At 37.4% G+C, this 20,588-nt stretch overlaps 1 protein-coding gene across 1 annotated transcript; it reads right to left on the reverse strand.

Moving 5' to 3' along the window:
- Nucleotides 1-295: 295 nt before the first annotated feature.
- PDCL2 (phosducin like 2) lies at nt 296-18,931 on the reverse strand. The gene is made up of 6 exons (XM_045531700.1): nt 18,739-18,931; nt 16,023-16,143; nt 15,322-15,412; nt 8,754-8,897; nt 5,096-5,304; nt 296-480 (listed from the first exon to the last, which is right to left on the reverse strand). Exons 1-6 carry the CDS (start codon nt 18,742-18,744, stop codon nt 326-328), a joined length of 726 nt encoding a protein of 241 aa, XP_045387656.1. The 5' UTR covers nt 18,745-18,931; the 3' UTR covers nt 296-325.
- Between the last annotated feature and the right edge of the window lie 1,657 nt (nt 18,932-20,588).

A 20,588-nucleotide genomic window follows, 5' to 3' on the forward strand; every position in this document is an offset into this window, starting at 1 on the left:
TCTCTGTCATTATTTTCGTGCATAGGCCTCTTTGAAAGTGAGTGGGCAACAGAGAGGACTTGTAATATTTGTGTTTTGTCCAACATAGGTCAGAAAAAGGATAAGCCACAGAAAAATAATAAGAGTTTAATACAAATTCTGGCTTTCTCAGAGGCAATGAATATTCTGAAATACCTGAAAATTTTTGAAATGATATGTAAGCTATAATTCTAATTTAAAAATAGAAATAAATCTATTTGTGAATTTTCTGATCTCTGATTATAAAGGCAGTAGTAAATAAAACATTAAGTATACATATACTTTAAAAGCTATTTATTAAATATTTCTATTTGGTATCATTATCACTGTTGGAACTATTACTGTCATCATAAATAGAAGTGTTTCTAATTGAAGACACCATCATATCTACGATGTCTTTTTTGGGGTTTTCTTCCAAATCAGTCTGTATTGCTCCAACCTCTGCTAGCTTCCATTCAAGTTCTGCAATAAATAACCCATCATTAAGTCAGATATAAATCTTGGAAAAACGAAAAGAAGAATTTCTCATCTATATGAAACAGAAGTTGACTGTAATAAAATTAACATGGAAATGATATATTTAGAACTAGATGACAATGAAAGTACTACAGTGTCAAAATACACAACGGATACAGCAAAGTTATACTTAAAGGGAGAAATTACTGTTACAAAGTGACTTAGATTGTTTTGTGCTGCTAAAATAGGATACCTGAGACTGGATAATTTATAAAGAATAGAGATGTATTTCTTACAGTTCTGGAGGCTGGGATGTCCAAGGCTGAGGGGCTTGCATCTGGTGAGGACATTCTTGCTGTATCATTCCATGGTGAGATTTAAGAGGGTGAGAGAAGGTGGCAAGAGAGAGCAAGAGAGGGCCGAACTTGCTTTTAAAACAAACCCACTCTCGAGATAATGAACTCACTTCTGCAATAATGACAATCCATTGAGAGGACAGAATCCTGAGGACCTAATCACCTCTTAAAGACACCACCTCTCAACACAGTTGCACTGGGGATTAAGTTTCCAATACATGAACTTTGGGGAACACATTTAAACCATAGCATACTGCCCCAGCCCCCAAAATTCATGTCCTTCTTACATGCAAAATACACTAATTTCATCCCAATAGTCCCAAAAGTCTTAACTTGTTCCAGCATCAACTCAAAAGTCCAAAGTCCAGAGTCTTATCTAAATCAGATGTTTGTGAGACTCAAAGCAGGATTCATACTGAGGCAAATTTCCCTCCAGCTATGAGCCTATGAAATTAAAGAAGTTATCTAATTCCAAAATACAATGATGAGACAGTCATAGGATAGACATTCCCATTCCAAAAGGGAGAAATAGGCAAGAAAAAAAGGGTAACTGGTCCCAAGTAAGTCCAAAACTGAATGGGGAAAAAAACATTAAGTCCTAAATCTGGAGAATAATCTCCTTTGATTCCATGTCCTGCATCCTGGGCACACTGGGGTCAAGGCTGGGCCCAGCCTTGCTCCTATGGCTTTGCTGGGCCCAGTCTACACAGCAGCTCTCACAGGTTGGAGTTTTGTGACTACGGTTTTCCCAGGCTGGAGTTGCACACTGGTAGCCCTACAGTTCTGGAGTCTCGGGGGCTCCTGTGGTTCCACTAGGCATTGTCCTAGTGGAGACTCTCTGCAGTGGTTCCACCCTTGTGACAAGTCTCTGCCTGGGCCTCTAGGCTGTTGGTGACATCCTTTGAAATCTAGGTGGAGGCCACCATGACCTCACAGCTCTTGCATTCTTCCCACCTACAGAATTAGCACCATGTGGACACTGCCAAAGTTTACTGCTTATACCTTCCAAAGTGGCAGATGAAGCTGCATCTGGGCCTACCTGAGCCATGGCTGGAGTGTCCAAGGGTGCTGTGCTGAAAGGTGGGGAGCAGAGTCCCAAGGTGACACAGGGCAGCAAATACTGAGGTCCCATAGACCTTATAAAGAATAGAGATTTATTTCTTACAGTTCTGGAGGCTGGAAAGTCCAAGGTTGAGGGGGCCTGCATCTGGACAGGGCCTTCTTGTTGCACCATCCCATGGTGGAATTTGACAGGGTAACAGAGAGGACAAGAGAGAGCAAGAGATGGCTGAACTTGCTTTTAAAACAAACCCACTCTGGAGATAATGAACCCACTTCTGCCATAATGACAATCCATTCAGAGGGCAGAACCCTTAGGACCTAATCACCTCTTAAGGGTCCCAGCTCTCAACACTGTTGTATTGGGGATTAAGTTTCTAACACATGCACTTTGGGGATACATTCAAATCATAGTAAAATGTTTACTTTTTTTTTAATGACTGAAAGTAAATAGTTTAAAAGTTCAGATCAAGAAGCTAGGAAAAGAACAACAAAGTAAACCCAAGAAAAGAAGAAAGAGGGATATAATGAAGAAAATACTTTAGAGAAAAAGGAAAGTAAAAATAATAGGGATGTCCAGCAAAATCAAAAGCTGAAGAGACTATTAGACACAACTCAAGCAAAAACGATCACAAGGAAAGGAAAGAAACCAATTAACATAAAGAATTTACATGCGACACAACGAAACAACAACAAGATACCATTTCACATCCATCAGATGGACACACACAAACAACAGGTTAATAAGACCAAGATGGGAACCCTCGTAAAAATTAAAGCTCTCAAAAGATTTTAAAAGTCATGGGACTACTACAAAAAACCATATGCCCATACATTTGAAAACTTTTGTGGGAAAATTTCAAGAAAAATACAAATTACCAAGATATGCCTAAGAAAGCAAGCCTGAATATGCCAATAACCGAAAAATTGAATTGATAACCAAATATCCCCCATCCTTGCAAATTGATCATTTTGTCAAATTTATTACTAAATACATTATAGATGAACAAAAAACATTTATAAGGAAAATTACAAAATACATTTGAAAGTCATAAAAGAAGACCAAAATAAATCATAAGCTGTGTCTCATTCATGGATGGCAACATTCATTGTTATCAGGGGACTTGAACAGATTATTTGTGCAGCCATGTTCATAGCAGCATTATTCAACACTATTTAACCAAAAGGTAAAAACAACCTAAGTGTTCCTCAGCAGATGAAGGGATACACAAAATGTGCTTAAAAAGGAAAGAAATTCTGATAACCTGCTACAACATGGATGAGACATTATGCTGAGTGAAATGTCAGTCACCAAAGGACAAATAATATGACCACACTCCTATGAGGTACCTAGAGCAGCCAAATTCATAGAGACAGAACGTAGAAGGGCGGTGGCTGGGGACTGAAGGCATTGAAGAATGAGGAGTTACTGTTTAATGGGTACAAAGTTTCAGTTATGCAAGAGGAAAAGAATTCTGGAAGTAGATGACGGTGATGGTAGTACAACAATGGGAATGTCCTTAATGCCACTGAGCTGTACACTTAAGAATGATTAATATGTTATTTGTATTAAATTTTATGCTATGTTACACAATTTTTTAAATATACCAATGAATTTCATTGCTATCTCCCTCTCAAAAATCAATAAGTATTAGATACACACTAAATCTGTGTTACTTTTTGCCTTTAAGGAAGCAGGGAAGGGAACAGGATTAGGAATGGAAATACGGGTAACTTCAACTATATCTGTAATGTGTTTTTAAAAAAAATACATGAACAAATAGCTGAAGCAAACATGAATAAATATTCACATGTTATTTTTGATAATTGCTATGATCTTGAATGTTTGTGTTCCCCCTAACTCCTATGTTGAAATCCTAACGCCCAAGGTTATGTTATAATTAATAAGAGGTGGGGCCTTTGGGAGGCAGAGCCCTCATGGATGAAATTAGTGGAAAGAGCCCCAAGGGAGCCTGTTTGACTTTTCCACCATGTGAGGACAGCAAAGTCACCGTCTGTGAAGAACAGGCCCTCATCAAACAGCAAATCTGCTGGCAACTTGATCTTAGACTTCTCAGCCTCCAGAACTGTGAGATATAAAGTTTCTTATTTATTAGCCACCCAGTTTATAGTATTTTTGTTATAGCAACCTGAACAGACTAAGATAATAATGATTTCATGAATGCTTACTATATTATTCTTTGTACTCTTATGTACTCATTTTTTAAATTAAAAAGATAAGTTCCAAGATAGCAAAACAATGTAGTGAACCAAGGAGGGGGCTTAGAGAATAGAAGAGAAAAGGTGAAATTCTGGAACAATTAAAGCATTGGAGGTCTCAATAAGGCCTACAACAGTTTTTAGAGAGTGACAGAGTGAAAGAATATCTATTGAAAATAGCCATTCACAATGGCTTTAACACTATGGTGAGAGGAAAAGATTTTTAGTTTCATAAAATGGAGTTACAGCAGTTCCAAAACATGAATAGATCAAATAAATAGCCTTAGGAAGTAAAAGTAATTAAAGAAGATAAACATATAAAGTCTTGTGCTGTGTGCCATGAAAAAGAAAATAATAGGAGACATGGTCTCTGCATTTTTTAGGGAGATGAGACTCAAAAGTAATTGAATAATCAACAAAATCAGGTAGCAGGTAAATAAGTGAAAAATGAGTTGTATAGAGAATGTATGCTATAGAAATTCAGCAGAGAAGAGGGAGGCAGAATATGAATTGGCTCAGGGTTACAAAATGGGATAAATGAAAATTGAGGAGACCCATGAAGGTGTAAGTTTGGACGAGAAGAATAAAGAAAGGTAGGGTATTTTAGGTACAAGCAAAGAGTGTGTAACAAAGTGTGATGCCACAAACGAGTAAGGTATGTCTGGGGGTAGTGAATGAAGACCAGCCCAGCTAAAGCCGAAACTAGAAGGCACTGAGAAATAGAGTTAGAAAGGTCAACTGAGATTCTAAAGCAGAAGATTCTAAATTTTTAATTTATTTGAGACAAGAGACTATAAATGATTTTAAGCAAGAGGTGTTGTAAGAGTATTATAGTAGGAAAACTAATCTGGAAGTATATAAAAAGGGAGTAGAAGCAAGGAAAAAAACATAATGTATTAAGGAAATAAACCTTCATGATACTTGTTAATTTATAGAAGTTTTCACCCACTATTTTTATAAGCAAAATTTGAAAATAACATCATTACCTTCTACCTTGAGATTTATCCCTCCACATTCTATGATTCCAATGAACTTGCCTTCTATCTGACCATTTTTATAAACAAAAATTGTTGGCAAACAATTGTCATGGTAGTGTTGAATACAGCTATTCACAATGGCTTTAACAAATTTAGTTTCTGGAAACTTTCTTGCTAGAAGACTAAGATGCTCATTAACCAACAAACACATTGGAATGCTAAAAAGAGAAATAGTACACACAGTATCTTTAGGAAAAAGACTACTCATCTCAGTCTAATAAAACAAGTGAAACATTCTCATGACAAAAAATATATTTTAGATAGTTTTTGATATAAAAGTGTATCATTTTCATCCTTTGTTGTTACCTTTAGCAATGATGACTATATGTAGAGTCCTCTGACTTTTATTGCAAACACCATTATAGCCTGGGAATGAAGCTAGCTACGATGGGAATCTGATGCCTAACGTAGGCAAACTACATCCAGTTAGCATCAGTTTAATTCAAGCCAGTTCCCAGTTTGTAGGTCACAGGAAAAAAACAAAATAAAAACAAAAACAGGACACTTCTAGGGGATCCTTGATCTCTGTTTCTAGTCCTGGCTCCACACATTCATCCTTGACCCTGCTTACAAAGGAAGCTGAGCATAAGAATCTCACTGGGTAACCCTATGACTCTGTGCCTTAAAACCCCTTCAATGGCTGTTTTTTAGGATAATGTCTGGATTCCTCAGGTGGCCTTCAAGAGTCTCCATGGTCTGGGCCCTGCCTACCTCCCCAGCATATTCTCTGTCTGCCACCATATGGCACCACATGCTTTAGCCATATCAAATTGCTTAAAGCCCTACAAAGCACCATGATGTCTCTTACTTCCATATCTTTATCCAAGCTGCATACTCTATCTAAGATACCCCATTCATTCTATATACTTCCTCTAACCCTATATACCTGGGGAAATTTTTCTTATTTTTTGATGACAAGACCAAGAATGACTTACCCTACAGAACTTTCCATACTTCCCTCCTCCAAAAGTAGAACTTAACCACTCTTGTCTTCAGTGCCTTTCCTCTACTATGTGTAGACTTCAACCACAGAACCTAAAAGACTTTATTATTATATTTAATTATCTCCCTCAACTACATTGAAACATGCATAATGTCAGAGACAGCCTTTGCATCCACAACATCTACAACATTCTCAGAAATCCTCTTAATCCTAGCTGATGTTACATGTCAGTTTATGGAGGAAGAAGCTAAGAAAAGCAAATTAAATGCAGTACTCGTTTAATTTACATTTCAGAATAGATGTATATCATTTCTTTGGACAATTATAACCTGCTACCAATCTAGATACTGCTTTATTTTAGTTGGTGGCCTACTGAAAGTAATACTAGAGAAACATATATTGCTCAATTTAAGTACCAGTTCTCCACACAAAGCAATGACATAAATTGACTTTGTGAGTTTAAATTTTCCACAAATAGGTTAAACGAATCCACTAATACCTAACTCAGAGAAATTTTATCATTACTGTCAGGATGCAAGCTCAGTCAGTGGTATGACAGGTACTTACGAGGTGGGTTAGTAGTGCAAACAGCAGAAGGAAGGCGGGCATTGGTGGTAGCAGCGAAAAGCATGCAGTTGAGAGAGTTGGCTTAACAAATTATGGTACAGGGAGAAAGGGGTTGCCTGAAGACAGTGCTGACAACAAGTGATAGGGGAACAAATTTGGTGTTGGAGTTCAGGGGCCAGAAGTTTTAACCCCTGAAGAGCTGTGAAATATAAGGCAGATCCCTGACCTCAGAAAACAAGTTAAGGACCTATTTCTGGTGTTGAGGGTTCAGAATGAACTACTTCAGTCAATAACATTTGCTGCAAATGGAAGCCAGGTTTGTAAATGTCAATGTTTCTCATCCTTATTGGTGAGACCGACGACCAGCAACATTTACAAATTGGTTTAATCAAGGAAGTGGTACAGGTAAAATGAGAATGTAACTCTTTTTAAGACTTTAAAACAATATAAAAATTAATCTACTGAGAGTTTTAGTTACAATAAAAGTAACTTTTATGGGACATTTTCTTCCATGGACAAGTTGTCCTATCAAAATTTGACCAAGGAATTGGTGAGCTGGTAAACAATAGGACTGTAATTTGCATAAATGACTCTGTATGAATTTCTCTAAGGCCCTAAAGAGAGAAGAAATTTATTATTTATTCAGAGATTAAGATGAGGACAGTAAGGGCTGCTGTCATGGCCTCTGTCCCCGGGATAGTTCACAGCTCTCAGGCAGAGGAGTTGGGACCGAAAGCTAGAGAGGCTGTTGCAATGAGAGAAACAATTGGGGAAAAGTCTACTCTCTCCAATTATCATACCAGGCTTGTGAAGCCTAGGGACAGTGGGTTACACTTAGCACAACCAGGCATTTTAAAATTAATTGTCTTGGAGGAATGAGGAGTACGGGAGAACTGCTCTATTAAAAGAGACTTAAGAGACATTCTGTATCTAAATGTGCTGCATAATCCTGGATTGGCTCTTTGTTAAAAACTATGTGTATTTATTAAAGATATTCTGAAGTCAGTTGGGAAAATTTTAGTAAGGATTAGGTATTAGATGCTATTAGAAATTATTGTTAATTTTGTTAGGTGAGAAAATGGCATGGTGGTCATGTAGAAGAATGCTCTTGAAGAGGTTCATGGTATGCCGCTCCAAAATATGCCACTCTGGCATAAGGATTATTTTGAACTGAGGGCAACTGAGAAGAAACAGACACAAAACTCTCTGCCCTCCCCCTCTCTACCAGGAAGAGCAGGGCATTCTTAATCACTAGAGACAACTCTAGACTCCTACCAGCCCAGAGAGGCACCAGAAGAATCTACATAACAAACCTTGCTAAAAACAACTTTTATCTTCCATTAATTTCACCTATATATTTACCCTTCCACAATTTGTCACCCTGAGAAGCTCAAGGTTCCTTTCATCTTTGTTGTCACTTCTCTACAAATTTATAGTTCTTTTGTTAAGATGCTACATAAGCCCAAGTTCTAATCACCCCTTTGAGTTACTTATTGAATTCTCCAGTTGTATGTTGTTTTTTTCTTGTTAATCTGTCTTTCATCAGTCTAATTTGCAGGGCACCAGCCAATGAACCTAAGATCGGTAAGAATTTTTTTTCTCTCCAACACCCTTATGTTTTAAAGATACATGCTGAAACACACAGGAATAAATCATCACGCTGTGTGTAATTTTGAAATGGTTCTGCAGATGAAAATACACACACACACACACACACACACACACACAATGGTATAATAGGCAAAAGGTTCATTATTAAATATAGGTGGTAGGTATTTAGAGTGCTCATTTTATCATTCTTTCTACTTTTCTATATTTTTGAGATTTTCCATAATAAAAAGTTTTAACCTAACTGGCAGAGTATTTATTTTTCTAAGAAGTGTGACTAATTCTTTAAATGAGAAATAAAATATTTAAAAATACCTAATTTAATCCCTAAAGCCAATGACTATCAAAAGCTCTATAGATGTATGTGTAATATATATACCTTTCTTTTTCCTGAGTATTCTTTGTTATATGCTTTATAGAACCTTAAAACCAGAAATATGCCTTTAAAAACATTAGTACATTTACATTTTGAAATGCTAAGGTAATTACCTTGATCTGTATAGATGAATTATAACCCACACATCTTTTTCTGCATTTGTGACTTCATTCACATACTGATTTCCAGAAATTTCTCTTAATTCCCCAAATTTTTGTTTTTTTGTAAGACATTTCCATTCCTGTAACCGCTTTTCTCTAATTAAAACATGAAATTAAATTACATGAGAAAACTGTCATATTCTTAAAGTCATTCTCATATGCAGTAACAATTTAGAGCAATGAATATAATGCCCATATATATCAAACACTTTAAATTATACGATAACCATTGATAATATTATAAAGCTGATTTTTCTTTTTATGTGGGAATTTGTGTTTCCATGGATATTGAAAAGTATGAGCAGTTTGCTATTGACTTTTAAATTTATTTATATTTAGTACTAGGTTGTAATCATAGCTATAGAGAGTTTATTTAGACATTGGGCCAACGAATTCTCATGTACAGGTTAAATACTTTTTAAAGAAGAATATCTATAATAATATCTGACACTTATTGAGTGCTTACCATGGTACCAGGCACTATTTTAAGTGTAGCACATTGACTTAATCCTTGCAAAAATGTTACCAAGTCAGTACTATTATCCCCATTTATAGGCTTGTAACTATCATGCTAAACTGACCTTCAGTCCAAACCCTTTGTGAATATTTGCAATTACTTGTTATAAACGTAAATTTATTCAAGGTAGAGAGGTGGGAGAGGAGAGTGATTATGAGCTCTAAGGTCAGACTAAAGTGGTTTTAAATGCCAGATCCAATACTTATGAACAGCATGAACTTTGACAAGTTATTTAAATTCTCTAAACTTCGGTTTCCCCAACTGTACATTGGAACAATACTAATAACTACTTACATGGGATCATTGAGTATTAAATCAGATAATACATGTAAATTTCTTAGCATGGTGCCTGGCACACAGTGAACATTCAATAAATGTTACCTATTTGTTCATCCATAGAGAACCTTAAAACTTTGTCTAAAAAAAAAAAACTCTCTCAACATTTATATACTTTGATAATTTAGCTATTGAATGCCTGATTCATGAAGCAAACCCAAATGGTTTCTGACATGTCTGCAAGTTTCTTAACATTTAGTGATTCTATACCTCTAAATTTGCTGGGGGTACTTACTCCCTTTCTTTCTCTGTATATAAATTATATTTTCTGTATCCTTGATGCTCTGGCATATGGCACCTAGCTGATCCCGTAGAGACTGCCCCTCCCAGGGCTAGCTAATTCCAAGAGACAGCAAACCTCCAGAAAACATGTTCTTCAAACACAAACCAATCAATCTACAGCCCATATGCTCAACCACCTCCTTTATCAGACTGAGCCACTGCCCCCTACCCTCATCATCCCAGGGCCAGGTACCAGACAACTAGAGACAGCCCCTACAGCCCAGAGCCCACCAAAATCACTCAAAGTTACTCAAACTAGCCAATCCTAACTCCTCTTACTTTGCGTTGCCTTAACTTTCCCACAGAAACCACAATAAAGGCTTGTGCCCAAGCTTTCCCCTTGCTCCTTCTGACTCCTGACCAATTCAGGTGCTTTGCTGTATGGTCCTGTGTGGCCCTGTGTGGCATGGTGTGCCCCCTTCCCCTTGGGAACTGTGAGTCACAAACTATCCTTTCAACGGCAATCGTCTCCTGACATACCTCAATAAAAACGAAATTCTGCATACGACCTTATTTCACATGTTACAAACATGTCAAGTGAAACCTCTCCCTTTGCATAACCAGTAATCCAAGCAAAATGAAGCCTAGAGGAGCAAAGTAATCCAAAGCTAGGGCCCTCTCATAGTTTTCAAAGGGGAGTCCTTCGGTCTTCCCTCTACTGGCCCAGATATTCAGAACCAAGAGTTACTCCAAAGGTCTTTTGGGAGCCCGACTTTGTTTACGCTGAGAATTTAGTACCACTGTCACTAACTTCCCTCAATTTGATCTTACTGGCTTAATATCTTCCAGAAATTTCAAAATGTTCTTCCAATAATGGCTCAATGCCCTACTTAATGGTGCAACTATCAACTATTTTTCTTCTTCCTCCCCTCTTTCACCTTCTACTCCTTCTCATTTTTCTCTGTTATTTCAATGGAATTGGGCAGGGGAGAAGGGTAAACACATGGGCTAGGTTTGCCAGTAGGAAGTCACATAGTGTTCAATGGCCTGCATTTTTTTACCTAACAATCATATCAGTTGGGATTCAGTTGCATAAACAGAAAGTTCTCTAGCTATTTTAGACAGAAAGGAGCTTAATCTAGGGAATTAAGTGCTTTGCAAACCGAATGGAAAGACGGAAGGAACAGGTTCTAGGCTAAGCTACCAGGAATGACTTCCAGAACAACATTGCAAAACTGGTCTTCCAAGGCTTTCTCTACTGCAATCTGGAAACTGGGAATCTGGAACTACTATTCCATGGTTGGCCCTAGTATGAAACTACTCTGACAATTAGAAAGCCACTGTAGCAGCTGTCTCCCCTAGCAATAATCTGTTGCCAGAAGAATGGCTCTAAAACCATGATGCCAAGTCTGAATCAGTACCAGCTAAATGGATGTTTTGTGTGCTAGCACTTCTTTCTCCACTTAATTTAGTTCTCGATTTGAATCTCCTTTGAATGTGTTCAACAGAACCTAAATCACATTCCTTACCTTCACTGCAATAAAGTCTGAGAAATGTAGTTTTAGCTCTTTAGCTTCCATGGCACTGGAACATACACCAAGAGAAAAATGGGTATCAGGGAGGCAGTTTAGTGTATCTGCCATAAAAATATACTGCCGATATGTTTATGGCTACATAGAGTGTTTCTTCATCCTTTGAGCTACAAGAGCTTCTTAGTTGATTCACTTGTTATTTTAAAGCTAATCATTTATATAATAGCAATTTGTCCCTTCTTTTTTGAATATTATATTTTTCATTTCTTTATTCTGTCCTAAGGCAGTGGCTAGGACATATAGTATGATGTTTAATAACAGAGATGATAGTGTGCAACTCATCTTTTTCTCATAATGCATAGTAACTTTTAATGTTTCTTAAAATACTTATCAAGTAAAAAAGGTCTATTGCTCTACCTTAATAGTTTTAAAAAATATTTTCTTGCCATTTTGTTTTTGCTTTAAATATTTGCTTTAAATTGGCATTATCAAGATAATTAAAGAATTTCCTCTTCTTAAGAACAAGTAATATTTTGAAAGCCAATAGGTTCAGGTACAAAAATGAAAATAATGCCATAATTTGGTGGCAACTAGATTTGTGATTTTCATGTGGAATATGTAAGTAAAGGCAGTTGTATTTATGGTATCTCTCTTTAATCTCTGTTGCAGGGACTAGGTGGGTGGTCATCATTATAGCTTCTTCTGGGGAAGGTATAATTGCCAGGAAAACTACATTTGTCAGCTTCCCTTGCAGTTAGATTAGGGCCATGAGACTAGATTACAGCCAGTGGAACATGAGTGAAAGTGATATGTCTATTTCTGTGACTCATCCCTAAAATGTCCCAATTGATCTTTCATGCTGTCTCCCTGACCCACATAGCAGGAAATAAAGGATTCCAGGATACTGTAGCCCCTAATGAATAGAGCCCAGGTCCATAATTATTGCCTGGAGAAGAGGTGCTTAGGATAATTGTAGGATATGCATCAAAAAGTTGTGTGACCATCACCACTATCTAATTCAAAGACATTTTCATCACTCCAAAATAAATGCAGTATCTATTCCCAGTTACTTCCTATTTGTCTATTCCAGGCCCTGGTAACCAATGATCTTCTTTCTATCTCTATGGCTTTTTGTGATTGGTTTCTTTCCTTTAGCATGATGTTTTCAAAGTTCATTCATGTTATAGAACATATTGATATTTCATTTTGCTTTATGGCTGAATAATATTCATGGTACAAATATACCACTTTTGGTCAACTTTTATCTTCCATTAATTTCACCTATGTATTTACCCTTCCACAATTTGTCACCCCGAGAAGCTCAAGGTCCCTTTCCTTTTTGTTGTCACTTCTCTACAAATTTATAGTCCTTTTGTTAAGATGCTATATAAGCCCAAGTTCTAACCACCCCTTTGAGTTACTTATCATTGAATTCTCCAGTTGTACGTTGTTTTTTTCTTGTTAATCTGTCTTTCGTCAGTCTAATTTGCAGCACACCAGCCAATGAACCTAAGATCAGTAAGAATTTTTTTCCTCTCCAACACCCTTGTGTTACACCCTTTAAAGATACATGCTGAAACACACAGGAATAAATCATCACACTGTGTGTAATTTTGAAATTGTTCTGCAGATGAAAATACACACACACACACACACAATGGTATAATAGGCAAAAGGTTCATTATTAAATATAGGTGGTAGGTATTTAGAGTGCTCATTTTATCACTCTTTCTATTTTTCTATATTTTTGAGATTTTCCATAATAAAAAGTTTTAAGCTAACTGGCAGAGTACTTATTTTTCTAAGAAGTGTGACTAATTCTTAAAATTAGAAATAAAATTTTTAATCCCTAAAGCCAATGACTATCAAAAGCTCTATAGATGTATGTATAATATATACACCTTTCTTTTTCCTGAGTATTCTTTGTTATATGCTTTATAGAACCTTAAAACCAGAAATATGTCTTTAAAAACATGGCAAGAGAGAGGGAACAAGAGAGAGGAGGAGGTGCCAGGCTCTTTTAAACAACCAGCTCTTGTGTAAACTAATACAGCGAGAACTCACTCATTAACACACTGAGAACACCAAGCCATTCATGAGAGATCTGCCCCCATGACCCAAGCACCTCCAAGTAGACCCACCTCCAACATTGGGGATCAAATTTTGACATAAGATTTGGAAGGGACAAATATCAAAACTATATCACTTACCTAAGATAGCATCTACCAAAACTCTCCACTGTACACTTACTATTTCCTCCTTTATAATTACTAAATATTCAGGGCAGAATTCTTTGAGATTTTACAAATATCCTATTTCTATTTAAACTTTAAACCAATCATCTGAGCATCTGTCAGTGGGTCTTGCCCATAGGGAATTATCACTGTTCTGATGGTAATTTTTCTATTTTTCTCATTTCACCTTTACTAGTTAAAATTCTTCAGTAAGGAAGAGCTGTCACTTCTTCTGAAATTGTTCACATATTATTATTTATTTATATCCTTATGGACTTATATATATTTAGTCTATTATTTGCTTTCTAATCAAATATTATAATTATTTATTTTGTTTTTAAAGTTGTTCCAACTGTGACTATTGGGAAATTTTTCCATTTGACTCCTGGACACACACCTCCCCCTGAACTGCCTTTTTTATTAGTGCTTCCTTACCTTCCAGCACCACAAGATCCTTCAGATGCATATTGTACTTTCCCAACCGACACTGTGGAATCAAGCAGTTCTCCAAGGAGCACTGCTTCCTTTTAGTAGAGAATGGTATTTACAAACCAAGATCTGAGTGCTACATGTGCTCAGTGCTACTGGAGTATTGCTGCTTCTAACACCAATTCATGGTTTCTTCATGTTAAAACAACCTTACATTCCCTGGAACCAATACCACCTGATCAGGATGTATTATTCTTTTCCTAAATAGCTGGATTTGGCCAGGTGCAGTGGCTCACGCCTGTAATCCTAGCACTATGGGAGGCCAAGGCAAGAGGATTGCTTGAGCTCAGGAATTCAAGACCAGCCTGAGAAAGAGCAAGACCCTATCTCTACAAAAAAAAAAAAAAATAGAAAAATTAGCCAAGTGTGGTGGCATGTGCCTTTAGTTCCAGCTACTTCGGAGGCTGGGGCAGGAGGATTGCTGAGCCCAGAAGTTTGAGGTTGCAGTGAGCTATGATGGTGCCACAGCACTCCCAGGGCAACAGAGCCAGACCCGGTCTCAAAAAAAAAAAAAAAAATTACTGGACTTAATTTGCTAATATTTTCTTAAAGATTTTTGTGTCTACATTCATGAGGGAGATTTGTTTGTAGTGTTCTGTTTTTGCAATGCCTTTGTCTGGTTTTAGTATCAGGATAATGCTGGCTTTGTAAAACAAGTTGGGAAATGTATGAAGTTGTTCTAATTTCTAAAAGAATTGTTTAACAGTGGTAATCGATTTTTCCTTAAATGATAGAAACCCTTGATAAACATCATGCTAGAAGTAAAATCACGACCATCTTTATACTGGCTTTTTATTGATACTTTCTGCTTTACTTATATATAACTTGATGAAGTTCCACTGTACATTACTGGATAGTTTTCTATTTAAGGTGGGTGCATTGTAATTCCAGCCACTCAGGAGATGAAGTGGGAGGATCACTTGAGCCCAGAAGTTCCAAGCCAGCTTAGGCAACATAGTGAAATCCCATCTTTCTATATAAAAAAATTTTTTAAACTTCTATTTAAGCAAAGGCAAACAATTAAGGAAAAAATCATGTAATTCCATCTTATATAAAAGGCAGTTTTTAAACGTTACTTAAAAATTAGTTTCGTTCTTTTAAAAATCTATTCCATAAGACAAAAACTCTTAATTTTACTCTTACAATACTTTATTCAAAAATGCATAAGCAACCCAAATGAATCACTATACCTATATGTTTCAATAGCTCGCATATCTTCTTCATCAAATTCATCTTCAGCTTCCTTCAACTGTGCAAGAGTCATCTTTTCATATGGTTTAACTAAGCCAACATAAATTGTAGATAATCAAATTGTTTAAAAACTATTCTTACTTTACAATGTCTAGAAAAAACAATATCTTAGATAAATGGAGATCAAGAGTATCTATAAACAAACTTAAAGCAGCCAGCCACAAAATAGCTTTTTATAACATTTTATATTATAATATTTTATATTATAAATAGCTTTATATTAAAATGTTATTACTCCCTCAAAGTTCACAGAACTGACAAGCTACATTTCAAAGTAGATGTGAAAATCAATCAGACCCCTTAAGTTTAGATTTCCCCCAAGTACCTGGAAATCTTGACAAATAATCCATACTATATAGAATGATCAAAATAGAAGGTAATCACAAGGTAGAGGAATATGGTGGAAGAAGACAGCTCACTAGGCTACATACCTAGTGCTATTTTAGTGCTTGTATTAACCACTGTGTGATTTTCAACATGTGAATTAGCCATTTTATGTCAATATCCTAATTATGAAAGTAGGTGGGGTTTATATTAAATTATTTCTAATGTTCTCTCTCCCTCTATGTTCGGGAAATACAGTATTACTACCTTAATTGTATTACCCCTTTCATCCAGCCCACCAAATGCACCACTATACCCATTGCTTCTTTCTGTAAACGTAAAACCATTTCTTCAATTTCATCTTTTGGCTCTTCTTTTGGAGGAAGAATACCAAAATCTCTTAAAATTTCATTCCATTCTGTATCTTCATTGGGATCCTACACAAAAGAAAAGAAAATCTATTAACATAGTTGCATATTTTAATATGTATTTGTAAAACTGACTGATACGTAGCACTTCCAAGTGTGCAATTGTTCCTGAACTCTACAGATAATAAGTTTCAAAGAATAAAGCAAAGTGGCCTACTCTGTCCTACTTCTCAGTACTAATGGGATTACATGTTACACTGAAAACTTTAACAAAAAATCAATTTAGAACACATATCAAATATTAGGGAAGTAAACTCATAAGTCATAGAAAATTTGCTGATGACTATAGAGGGCAAAACCAGTTCACATCACACAAAAACACAGTTTGGTTTCTGCTTCTACATAAGTATTCAATTCTTCAGATGAACTTAACTTCTATTTTCAGCGACACCACTTTATTAATACATTCCCTCTAGCAATGCACAGGGTTCCAATTTCTCTACAATCTTATGAACACTTTTGTTATTTTCTGGTTTTCTATAATAACCACCCTAGTGTGAAGTGGTTTGTCATCACAGTTTTAATTTGCATTTCCCTAATGATTAGTGATGTTGAGCATTTTTTCATGTGCTTATTGGCCTTTGTATATCTTTTTATTGAGAAATGTGTATTCAAGTTTGTCTCTGGCCATTTTGTGTTGCTATAACAAAATACCTGAGGACTGGGTAATTTATAAAGAACAGAAATTTAATTCTCAGAGTTCTGGGGGCTGGAAAGTGCAAGATCAAGGCACTGTCAGGTTCCACTGTCTAGTGAGGGTCTGGTCTCTGCTTCCAAGATGGCACCTTGAATACTGTCCTCCAGAGGAAAGTGATGCTGTTTCTTCACATGGCAGAGGCAGAACAGCAAAAAAGGGACAAACTTCCTCCATCAAGCCCTTTTACAAGGGCAGCTAATTCCATTCACAAGGTAGGAGCCCTCATGTCTCAGTCACCTCTCAACAGTCCCATCTCCCAATACTCTCAGACTGGAAGCACCTGAATTTTGAAAACAACACGTTCAAACCATGGCAAAGTCCTTTGCCCATTTTTAAATTGTGTTGTCTTTTTGTTGTTGAGTTTTAGGAGTTCTTTATGTGTTCTAGACATTATCCCCTTATCAAATACATGATTTGCAAAAATTTTCTCCCATTCTGTGAGCTGTCTTTTCACTCTCTTGATAGCATCTTCTGATGCACAAAAGTTTTAAATTTGGTAAAGCCCAATTTATCTATTTATTATTTTGTTGTTTGTGCGTTTGGTGTCATGTCTAAGAAATCATTGCCAAATCCACTGTTATGAATCTTCCCCTTGCATTTTCTTTTAAGAGTTTCCTAGCTTTAGCTATAGGTCTTTGATCCATTTTGAGTTAATTTTTGTATATAGTCTAAAGTAAGGCTTGAACTTCACTGTTTTGCATGTGGATATCCAGTTTTCTCAGCATCATTTGCTGGAAAAAAAACCCTGGCCTTTCCCCATTGAATGGTCTTGGCAGTCTTCTTAAAAATCATTTGAAAATACGTGTGGGTTTATTTCAAGATCTCTACTCTATTCCATTGGTCTACATATGTGTCTTCATGTCTTCATCAGAACCACACTATTTTGATTACTGTAGCTTTGTAGCAAGTTTTAAAATCAGGAAGCACGTGTCCTCCAACTTTGTTTTTCTTTGTCAAGGCTGTTTTGGCTATTTGGGGTCCCCTGAGATTCCATATGAACTTTGGGATTGGTTTTTCTGTTTCTGCAAAAAATATTTGCATTTTGACAGGATTGCACTGAATCTATAGATCAATTTGGGTAGTACTGACCTCTTGACAATATTAAGTCTTCCAGACTACGAACATGGGATATCTTTTCACCTACTTACGTATTTTTAAATTCCTCTCAGCAATGTTTTGTAATTTTCAGCATCAAAGTCTTTTGCCTTCTTGGTTAAGTTTATTCCTAAGTATTTTATTCTTTTTGATGTTACTATAACTGGAACTGTTTTCTTAATTTCCTTTCAGAGTGTTCATTGTTATTGCACAGAAATGTCTTTATCAAAATACAATTTTAAGGTCACTTTTTATTGTTTCCTTCTCCTCGCAGATATTTTCAAACAGGTCTTTTATTTTTATTTTCATAATAAGCAGTTCATACCTCCCCCCTCCCTGTTGACGTGTCCACGGAAATAAATCCTTTCCTGCTGACAATCCTCGCTGTCTCAGTAACTGGCTTTCTGTGTGGCGGGCAGCGTTGAACCCCCTGGTGTGTTCGGTAACAGTGCGGGAGGACAATTAAACTGAATTACACGCGGGCTCACGTTACTAGTCTATTTCTCAAGTCAAAACAAGTGCAGCAGTTAAGGTTTCTAGGATTCAGGTGTGAAACGCAATACTCAACAACTCTAAACATTTCCTCCAGCAACAAACCCAAGTCTTGAAGGTTGAAAAAAAGGCATTCTCCCAGAGTTAATTCGAATTTCTCTCAAAAGTAGATGGGGACGCACACAAAATTTTGCACTTGCCAAGAACAAACGTTAGAACCTAACTTCCGTGGCCGCCCTCCCCGTGTGTGTCCCTCAGCCTCGGGCCCAGCAGGAGACCTCACGGGGCGCTCCGTGTCACCCACGGCCGGCGCTCCTCACCTGCATGATGTTCTGCGCTGCCCCTCACGCGCTAGAATCGTCCTGTAGCTCCCGAGGCGCCGCGGCCTGAGCCCCGCAGCCTCCCGAAGGCGGGGAGAGAGCCCGCTGCGGGCCCAGCGGTTCCCAACGCCCGTCCGTCCCGAGCAGGAGGGAGAAGAAAGGTTGCCGACGCACCTGTGCGCGTGCCGCTCTGTTGCCAGGCAACCCGGAGGCGGAACCTAGGAGACGGCCGTGCGCACTGATGCCCCAGGTCCTGCAGCTTCTACACCAAGCAGTGCCTTTCCTGTGCGCTGTGAGGCGCTGGCGCTGGCGCTCCTCCCACCCTTCCCTCTATCCTCTATCCCCACCACCAAACCAACCAGTTGTTTCTCAGCCTCTGGGTCCCTTCAATCCCAGAGTCCTGTCTCCATGGAGAAATAACAGGCTCCTGGGATGGCCAACCCTTCAGAGGAGGAGTTCTTAATCTGGGACCATAGACTGTATTTGGGTAGATTTTAGGGGACACCTAGTTCCCAGCCCCCAAATGTACACATGATTTTGTTGTATGTGTACATTTTTTCTGGACTTAAGGACTTTTGCTTTCATCAGATTCTCAAATGGGACCCTAGGCTCCCCACTTCCATCTTAAAAACCACTGCCTTAGGAGACAGGAGCTCTGGCTTTAGGTAGGAAAGTGTAATTCGATGTAATTGTCCTTCTCCTCTACCTTAAAAAATGGACATTTGGGTTCCTTGGTATTTAAGGACAGGGTATTTACTGGGAGCTGCCAGGGGAGAAAACACTTGGTGTTATACACAGAGTTAAACACATAGTTCCAGAGATACACTCACAGGATTCAGAAAAGAAGAAAAAAAGGTTTTAATTGACACAATCTAAAATGTCAGTTCAGCATTGGACCACTCCGTCTGTAGTACCTAGTGGATACTTGATACAAATCCTATACTCTTAGTAGCCCATATATTCTATTATGTTTGTGTATGAGATGTTAATTTGCTAAATGTAAATACTTAAAAACATATTATCACAATTTCTGTAGCCATGTCTTTGGTATTTCCTCTTCCTCATCCCCTTCCCCTCCTTCTTCTTCCTTCTTCTTCATCCTAGGAGCCCTAAAAACATGTTACCTTTGTCTCTCTGGATTTCTGAGAGGCCTTGGGAACTGCTGCTTAAACGAATATTCAACTCCCTTTTCTTCTTTTGGCAATCTAAAATCCAGGCTAGTTGAATTACTGTACACAGAACTACCCAATGCTGCCCCCTGCATTTGTGGCTTTAGAGCACGAGGCTCTCTCTCCTCTCAAGATCCTATCTTGTCAAGGCAATTAATTTTGCCTTGACAAGAAAATGTAATGTAATGTTTTTACTCTTCTGCTTCTTATTTCAAGTTCTTCACTCAGGTTGACGAGAAGTAAAATTTAGGAACTTTGTTAGTAAAAGGTGTAATTTAAGCTGTAATCATTGGTCAACATTAGGAAGACAAAGGTTTGTTAGGTATTCCGATCTAAACAATATATTTATACACCTAATCCCACCTACTCAAAGAGCCACCCCTCTATAATCAGCCATCAACCTCCTTGGTGGAGAAGGTGGGAATCAAAGACAGAAGTCAGAGGAGAAAAACTTAGGGTTTTTCTTGGGGGAGATAAACTCAACCTTCATCTGGGTTACTTCTGTGTCCACTAAATATTGATTTGGTATAAAAAATTCTCTATGTGTGTTCATGATCCTCTACTAGTAAGATTATTTTCTTTATGGTAGTGGACAAGACTGGTGTCTTTTCAGATGTTGCAGGATGAAATAACTTGTTTTAAGATAAACTGAATGCTATAAGCTGGTAGAAAAGGTTATCC

Source organism: Lemur catta, chromosome 19 (assembly GCF_020740605.2).
Source record: "Lemur catta isolate mLemCat1 chromosome 19, mLemCat1.pri, whole genome shotgun sequence".
Classification (NCBI taxonomy): Eukaryota; Metazoa; Chordata; class Mammalia; order Primates; family Lemuridae; genus Lemur; species Lemur catta.

Coding starts and splice junctions, on each gene's coding strand:
- PDCL2 (XM_045531700.1), bottom strand. Junction 15,413..16,022: donor TTTACAGAAAGAAGCAATGG/GTATAGTGGTGC, acceptor ATGTTGGCTTAG/TTAAACCATATGAAAAGATG. Junction 481..5,095: donor GATAAATCTCAAGGTAGAAG/GTAATGATGTTA, acceptor TATTTATTGCAG/AACTTGAATGGAAGCTAGCA.